Below are 9,267 nucleotides of genomic sequence, written 5' to 3'. Positions count from 1 at the left end.
AGAGGTGAGAGAGACAAAAAGAAATAGAGTGAATTGAACGATATTGGGATAGGCTATTAATATTTATCTGTATTCTGTTTGCCTTCCTTTCACCTCAACCTTCATTCATTCTTGTCTTTCTCATCTAGTTACTACTGAGCAGGCTGCTTTTATAGCTTCTATAAAGAACAAAGCACTTTTAAGTTAGTAGACAAAGCATTTGCCAGAATTGTTATGCAAATTTGCTACCATAACAATCCTTTTTACAGTAATAAAAAAATAAATGTGTGTCTGGTGAACCTCATATCTACTTGAGCTAGGCTATTTACTTTAAAATRCCATTACATTGACAGGTCTAGTGGGACTATCCAACTATCCAAAAATGGAGTGCYTTGCTCGCAAGGKGCCAGATTATTCCAGGTCCTCCGAAWAGTGCTCRCAAGGGGCCAGATTATTCCAGGTCCTCCGAATAGTGCTCACAAGGGGCCAGATTATTCCAGGTCCTCCGAATAGTGCTCAATCAGGGGACCTGTTTAAAGATTGACGTGGTCAATATAATCATCCCATTTAATGTCTCAATATATCTCAATTTACCATGTATGAAGAACATTTGGATGATTTGCTATGTAGTTGTCATCACAGTTCGGCATTATTTAATATGGTGTGTGTGGAGAATACATTTGAGCACTGCATAAAACATGGGTGCACTTTTAAAAGAAAACTGATGCTTTCAATGCTGCTTTCCACACAATTATCCCWTGTATTATTCCAAATGAATGTGCTGTGATAAGAACAGATGGAAACGACCATGTTGTTGGCTGCCATATRTGTTAAAATTCATGATATTTATTTGTGCAGTCATCTGGATAGAATCACTATGTGAGTATGTTAATAGTGTTTTGATGAAGTTGGAAAAGTAACCATATGTTTTGATTGCATCCTAATGGAATAGATGAAAATACAGTGAAGATGTGTCAAAATATACTGAGATTAATTACAAATAATAACACATGAWTTTCGGGATTCTGAGAGTAATTATCAATATTTGACAGACCACATGATCAATGATCATTTTATTATAGACAAATAACAATACAAAATACAAAACACAAACCATCCGAACAACAAGGGTAGTTTTTACAATGCAGAGAACTGCCAGCAAAGAGAGACCAGGTTACACAACATTGCTGACTGAAGAATAACTGTATACTGCACATAGATGTCTGTCTTTTTGAAATCACACCACAACATCATTTGTTTTACAGTGTCMATGCTGCAAACTCCCTACCAGGCACCACTCCCTTTTATGGTGGAAACTGTGCAACGGAGATAGTAGATGAAGGTGCAAGAGGGACAGATCCTTATTTCACGTACCTTCTTTGAAACGTACTGTAGTTGTAGTGTTACCAAAGAAGAACAGCGTAGCTCCACATTGATCGCTCCATAGTAAAATACTGTATATTGATGGGAACAAACAATAAAACTGAACGAAACAAACTACGTTATTACAGAATAGCTCTACTGGCAGACACAATTTAAATGGTACAAAGGTATGAATTGAAAACAGGTCTGAAATGTACATCGGAAATGTACATCGGAAATGTACATCATTCACATGGTAACGAACATTCAATTGCAAGCATTTTTACAGTATCCTAAAAGGGACAGAGTAGTATAAAATAAACAACATCAAACTTTCAATTTTTTCCTTATTTGAATTCTAAATTCAATCAATGCTCATTCCTTTTATGCTTTTTCTTTCTGTTTCTTTGATACTGTGCCCATGCTTTATGGCTGTACCATGACTCACCAGCCTCCCTCAAATCTCCAAAGTAAAACACTTTGGCATTGATGAATCCTCTAATCTCGCCTTTGCTCTGTGGGTTGTGCTTGGGGGGGATCCGTTATGTGGAAATGCTACCATCAGTCTCAGCTGTTGAGGATGTCAACATAATGTTTGGTCTGGTCATGTCAGGCCCCTGACCTAGAGACAACCATCAACCACCCAGGTGTCTGAGTCATCAAAGATCTTTCTCGCTATGGACTCTGAATCTTCCCACACTTGTTGATTGAATCCACACCACAGTAGTCCATTACAGGTACAGCATGATGTTTAACCATGCTGCATTTTTGACACTTGCCCCTGCGGAACGTTTCATATCGGGTGAACCTTTTAGCCAATAAGGTTACTATAAAGTCAAATGGTATTGAGCAATCAAATGGATGACAGAGCCGGCGTGTCATTGCTTTGTTATCAGTCCTTTTCATCAGCTGTAACCTTTAAAGAAACTCCATCCCACCTCATCTCTATTTCCCTGACAGGCAGGTTTCAAAGCGATGTGTGATATTTACACCCCTCGAGCAGAGATGGTTTTAATACTCTGCCTCCTTTGAATTTTGCCTTTGAAATGTGGTCAGTGATCACATTCTCGCTGTGCTGTTTTCAAACATGCAAAGTAGCAGGCTGGTTCAAACAACTATGGCCAGACAGTTTGACTCCTCCTGTAGAGTGAGCTTATCTTTAAAACACACACACGAACACACACACACACACACACACACACTGAGTTCCTGGCCTACACCTCTCCAGATAAAAAGAGGGATAACATCTTTCCCTTTTTTCCTTTGTAGGAAAACACTCTACAGAGATGGAAACTGTTGCTCAGTATGTGAAAGCAGTATGATTATTACCTTGCAAATTGAATGTGTGTGTCACACAATGTTTAGGACTGATTTAAACAATGCCTATAATTGGKTGCTTTGTGCTAAGATGGCTACACAGAGAGGGGTGAATATATTTTCACCATGCTAGATAAAGAAATGAAGCATTCCTCCCTCTATTAACAACACATTTTTGGCATTTAATGTTTGCCGTTGTACTGCTCAAATATTACATCAATTCCTCTACAGAAAATGAGTTATAGAATTGGATTTATGATGCTGGAGACCATTTTGATATCACAAACTAGAGCTTAAGGATAAGAAGATCCTTTCAGATAATCATTGTTGCCTGAATGGAGTTACTTTTTCTGTCAGGGAGTGCAAAGGGCAACCCTGCCTGACAGAGAGGGGTCCTCGAATGATATCCTCTTGGTGCTGGGCAGGAACTGGTCACTGGCTGTGGGTGTGGCCAGCTCATCCATCTCGGTAGTGAAGTGGTCAGGGCTCTCTCCATTGGTTGTGTCCTTGATGGCGCTGTAGGTTAGGGCCAAGCTGTAAGACACTGGCTTCTCCAATCGCTGTGGACCGCAGTGACACAACTTCTTGAAGGAGGTGCGAAACTTCTGAGACATGGCGTTGTAGATGACAGGGTTGACGGCGCTGTTCAGGTAGATGCAGATGCGGCAGAAGAGTAGGAACCAGAGGTCCAGGTAAGGCTTGTCCAGGAAGGAGTTTACCACCACCAGCGTCCGGTAGGGCATCCAGAGGAGGGCAAAGAGCACCACCACCACAGCTAACATCTTAGTCACCTGACAACAACACATGGAAGAAAATCAAGAGCCATTTTCATCAAAGGACATGGGAAAGAATAGAATTCAGCTTGACTCCTGTTAAAAATGTGTGGAAAAAATGTATGTTCCTGCTATGCAAAGAAAAGTGGTTGAAATGGGTCAGAGAGCACCCTCTGACAATTAATATCAACCACAGACTGAAGAGACTGACAAAACAGCATCTGTAAGACTAAACCAACAGAGCCTAGAGACCAGTTTAATTGCTAATATAATTATGATGTGATAATGTTTATATTAAACTCTATCATCCTTATTTATGTTGTGAGGTCTCACGCCAGTTGTGTCTCTTATTGGATAGGGCCAGAGAGCAACTATCATCATTGCTAAGGGAAGATTCCTGATCACTATCCTTATTCAATTTTGACCTTTTGAGTTAATTCAATCAGGCCCTGGTAAGTGGTATGGATTGCACTGGTTTCCATTCATCGCTAGGCCAGTTAGAGATGTGTGTGTTATGTCAGAGCCTTATCCTGACTTGTTTTGCTAAATGACCTAGCAGTGAGCACAGATCCATCATCTGTCTTTTTTGTCTATTCAACTGAGACAGAAAGAGCCCAAGGCTGGCTTGGTCCATGTTTCAGACAATGCTGAGGGCGTGCAACCAAGGTAACCTAATTAATTACAAATTTAAAAAACGAAGATGTCTTGACTGCGTAGGTCTTCATACCCCAGAGTTAATGCTTGGTGGAAGGACATTTGGCAGCCATTACAGCTGTGAATAATTTTGTATAATATTCTACCAAATTTGCACAACTCTTCAGGCAACATACATGTATATCTGATGTTTTTGTTAAAATTGTTTAAGCTCAGTAAATTTGGTTGGGAGTCATTGATTGACAGCAATATTCAAACCTGGTTTCAGATTTTCAAGCAAATTTCATTCAGGACTGAGACTTGACCACTCAGGAACACTTAACAATTCTTGGAAAGTCATTCTGGTGTGTCTTTGCCATTAAAATGTGTGTAATTGTCCCACTGACAAATAGAAGACTGAGGTGGTTTTCCTCTAACTTTTTACCTGGGCTTTGCTACTTTCATTTTTAACAGGGGTGAAAGTACTGTAGATTTAATTTCTGACAGGTAGAATTACATATAAAATCCCTATTAATTTAATAGGATCTCTGTGGACCTATGACCAGACCATGAGACATCACAAAAAATTGGTCTTCTCACGAAACGTCTGTAGCGTCCCAACAGTTGTTTGACAGTCAGATGAAAACATCATGACTGGTTATGCTAATGCAACATTAACCTCTAAAAGTCTAAGCCATTGGGGGGGTGGGGATTATTTGATTACTTAAATAACTTCAAAGGGCTCCTGTAAACCTGGCTACCTATGCATGTTACATGCTGACCAAACCGGACGCGTGTGTGCGTCCGTGTGCGCCATCGCGCGCGCGTTGATTTTGTTCACCCACACCAGAAGTGATCAGGACACACAGGTTGAAATATCAAAACATACTCTGAACCAAGTATATTAATTTGGGGACAGGTTGAAAAGTATTAAACATTTATGGCAATTTAGCTAGCTAGCTAGCTTGTACTTGCTAGCTATTTGACCTATTTAGCTAGCTTGCTGTTGCTAGCTAATTTGTCCTGGGATATAAACATTGGGTTGTTATTTTACCTGAAATGCACAAGGTCCTCTACTCCGACAATTAATCCACAGATAAAACGGTAAACCCAATTCGTTTCTCGTCATATCTCCTCCTTCTTACATGTGTCCTTTTCTTCTTTGGACGTTATATGGCGGTTGGCAACCAACTTTAAGGTGCATTACTACAACCGACTGGAGTGTGGACGTCAGTTCATCTTTCACCCACGTGGGTATATGCTCCTAAAAACCAATGAGGAGATTTGAGAGGCAGGACTTGCAAAGCGTTGAGCGTCACAAATAGAGATAACTTCTATGTCAGTGCCTGGCCACGCAGACACTCGCTGTCGCACGCGAGCAGTGTGGGTGCAATGAATGAATAACATGTATGTGTACATTTATTTTGCAACGCGAGCGCACGCTACGCGAGCGGTGTGGTCAGCATGTTAGTCCAATCTGAAATAATTCCCACATCCATACAGTGCACTGTGCAGCGGCCATTTGATGAATGGAAAGAGACGTCTGTTACAAACATTCTGTGATTCTCATTCATTAGGCCTACACTTGTAACCTGAATTGACGAGTTCACTGTCCACTCAGCATCTCGTTCACGGCCACTCATCTCCGGCTTCACAAAATGTCACTGTTATCTTCAAACCACATCGCATTTTGGAGCGTATTCTACAAGTTTTCTAGTTCATTCACTAATTTCCATGAGGGTGACAAGCGTTAATGATAAATAATGAGCCTACAGCCTACAGGTTTATTGGCATCTTCGTTTTAAATATTGTGTTGGCTCATGTTCAACCGGTATGGTGTACACATACCCCAGTATTTATTTTGCCGGTACTCCACCTCCAGTCCCTAATGGTGACAAGCATTCCTATAACATGATGCTGGCACCACAATGCTTGAAAATCCACTCCTTATAGTGGAGCTCTCCCTTTCTTCAGATAAACTCACACCCCTCCCATTCGCATGCTCAGTCTCAGGTGCTGTGTATGCTCTATATGTGTTACAAACTACATTATTCAGTGGCGTGTGCTGTCAGCATAGTGGTGAGGCTTTATGAGTCTATATTAACGTGGTTTGTTGCATGTTGACTTGCTCGTGTTGCACACTGTAACCTACTTACAATGATTACCCACTGGTTGAATCAAAATTGTTTCCACGTCGTTTCAATGAAATTACGTTGAACTAACGTGGAATAGACGTGGAATAGACGTTGAATTGACGTCTGTGCCCAGTGGGCAAATGTTCCCTTCTCTAGGATGTTACCATACACTCTTAGAAAAAAACGTCTTATCTATAACCTAAAAGGGTTATTCGGCTGTCCCCATAAAATAACCCTTTGAAGGACCCTTTTTGGTTGGAGGTAGAACCCTTTCCACACAGGGTTCTACATGGAACCCAAAAGGGTTCTACCTGGAACCAAAATGGGTTCTCCTATGGGGACAGCAGAAGAACCCTTTTGGAAGCAATTTTTCTAAGAGTGTACAGTATATGCTTGGATTGAACACCCCAACTTCACGACATATCATATCAGTGCAATTATGAAACTGTTGAATTCATAATCTAATTATACTGGAGTTTTTTTGTATCATTAATTTGATTCCCCTCACTTTATTCACGAGGCACACACACATACACACACACACACACACACACACACACACCGTAGTTATTACGATGTAGACACACCGTTATAAGATAACAAACTTTAAAACAGTAGAGTGGCAACTTACCTGCCTGCGAGAGCGGACAGTTGTGCTACAGGATGAATTGTTCGTGCTCATCATCCTATTTCCTTGGCATGATTCTTTTTTCCACTTTGTATTTTCCTTGGGGTCAGCCGGCAATGGGTTGAGGAAAAGAATTCTAGCGATAAATCCATACAGAACCGTGGCTAGCATGAGGGGCACCACGTAGAACATGGCAAAGTCAGTGAAGTAGATAAATGGCAGGTAAAGATTTCTTGACACTTTGTACTCGCATGAGACCAAGGTAATATTGTCGTAAATCAACTCGTTCATGTCAGACAAATAAAACCACATGGCGCAGTAGAGCGAGGTAAAAGCCCAAACGACCACTATGATTTTCTTTGCTCTTGACAGAGTGCACATAAACTGCGCTTTTATGGGGTGGCAGATGGCTATGTACCGCTCAATGGTGAAAGCGGTGATTGAGCATGAAGACGCGTTGATGCCCAAGTACTGGAAATAAGTTATGCTAAGGCACCCGACGTATCCGTACACCCAGCCTCCTCCATACAAACTCTGTGTAATATTCGGCAGTCCCGCCGCCGTCAGAACCATCAGGTCGGCCACCGCCAAACTCACCAGGTAACAGTTAGTCGGTGTCCGCATGTGTTTGGTTGTAAGAACAACTAGAATCACCATAACGTTTCCAACTATTCCTATCCCACAGATGAGAATCACAAAAAATATGCTGACCACTTTGTATTCCGTGCTATAATCAGTCCATGGACCAAGTGTCTGGTTATCTGGAATTGAAGTAACATTCTCCATGGTTTAGTTCTGTCCACTTCACTTGGAGGAGTAATTCATTTCAGACATAGGCTTTACATTTAAAATAGCCTCAAGAGAGCTCCCTTTAAAAATCTGTTAGTTCCAAAGCCAAGTCATTATTCAATAAAGTATTTTGTATTACTTATCCAAAATAAAAGTAAACTAATTTCATGAGGTTATGAAAGAGATATATATATATCATATAAAATCGAGCGCGCAAAAAACAAGTAATTCGATTAATACGAAGACCAGGTTTGGATTTTAGTGCTGTTTACCCATGTTTTAGTCCTCTTTATGCACGAAGTTAGGCAAACTGCAAGGTAAAGCAAAGAGGTAAAGTTAAGAGGTGTGACATGGCATGCGCAACTCCAGTCTGAGAAGACAGCCTTGTCATTACGCACAGAGCTCCAAAGAGCGTTTTGACTGTGGCTTTACTCTCTACCAGCTGTTCTGATAGTGTAGTTGTAGCCAACAGAAAAGCAGTGTATGCATGCATGATAGAGCAGGGACTTCAATTGTAACAATGGACTTAAAACATGTACACTGTAAAAATGTACTCTTTGGAAAAGCCTAAAACAATAAATGAGTTAGGGTTTCTCAATTTAAGAAAACTACGTTTATGTGAAACCAAATATATAAACCAAATATATGATTCAATGCCAAGTGCTATATTTGATTATTACTAAACCTATATTTCAAGTTATAAATCTGTAAAATCCTACTCAAATTTGACTTGGCTATCTAAATGTCATCACACATGTTCAGTGTCTTTCTCTTACTTGCAGTGACCTCCCAGCTAGCACATAACGTTCTGAGAACTATATGTTTCATAGGGCTTGGTGAGACCGTGGTTGTCCTATGGTTATTTTGCGTAAAACCTTCCCTCAACTTTCTACGAACGGTGCAGGATAGTTGCTTGGCTTAGGAACATTATCAGCATGTTTAAGGAACTTGACCCCAAAACATGTATATTGGTATTCTTTAACAGAACTTTTCATAAAAGTTAAAACATGGTTAGATTTAATACACATTTTGGTAATGTTCTAGGAAATTTGTCCAACTGGTTTGACATTGGGAATGTTCTCAAATAGTTCAGAAACAACGTTCTTCAGTGGGAATTTCAGTGCTTCACCATAAATGTTTCCTGCAGGTTTCCTCTTGGTTCTATTTAAAGTCGGGTTCAACAGAACATTCAGAGAATGTTTTTTTATTTAACCCTTATTTTACCAGGTAACTTGACTGAGACTTGGGGATTAGTTACAGGGGAGATGAATGAGCCAATTGGAAGCTGGGGGTGATTAGGTAGCTATGAAGGCCAGATTGTGAATTTATCCAGGACACTGGGGTTAACACCCCTAGTCTTACGATAAGTGCCATGGGATCATTAGTGACCACAGAGAGTCAGGACCCGTTTAATGTCCCATCCGAAAGACAGCACCCTACACAGGGCAATGTCCCCAATCACTGCCCTGGGGCATTGGGAATTTATTTTAGACCAGAAGAAAGAGTTTCTCCTACTGGCCCTCCATCACCACTTCCAGCAGCAGATGGTCTCCCATCCAGGACCAAGCCTGGTTAGGTTCAGAGGCAAGCCAGCCAGCACTGAACATACTTTTGCCCTCTGGTTAAACCTAAAAAAAAGAACAAACATCAA

At 40.7% G+C, this 9,267-nt stretch overlaps 1 protein-coding gene across 1 annotated transcript; it reads right to left on the bottom strand.

Annotated features, from left to right (window-relative positions):
* Positions 1 to 1,002: 1,002 nt before the first annotated feature.
* Positions 1,003 to 7,932, bottom strand: LOC111965274 (thyrotropin-releasing hormone receptor-like). Its single transcript, XM_023989355.2, has 2 exons — positions 6,831 to 7,932; positions 1,003 to 3,449 (listed from the first exon to the last, which is right to left on the bottom strand). The coding sequence occupies exons 1-2, from the start codon at positions 7,611 to 7,613 to the stop codon at positions 3,012 to 3,014; spliced, it is 1,221 nt and encodes a 406-aa protein (XP_023845123.1). The 5' UTR covers positions 7,614 to 7,932; the 3' UTR covers positions 1,003 to 3,011.
* Between the last annotated feature and the right edge of the window lie 1,335 nt (positions 7,933 to 9,267).

This window comes from Salvelinus sp. IW2-2015, linkage group LG6.1, assembly GCF_002910315.2.
Source record: "Salvelinus sp. IW2-2015 linkage group LG6.1, ASM291031v2, whole genome shotgun sequence".
Classification (NCBI taxonomy): Eukaryota; Metazoa; Chordata; class Actinopteri; order Salmoniformes; family Salmonidae; genus Salvelinus; species Salvelinus sp. IW2-2015.
Note: the sequence above shows the minus strand (reverse complement) of the source record. Positions and strands in the feature narration are given on the sequence as shown.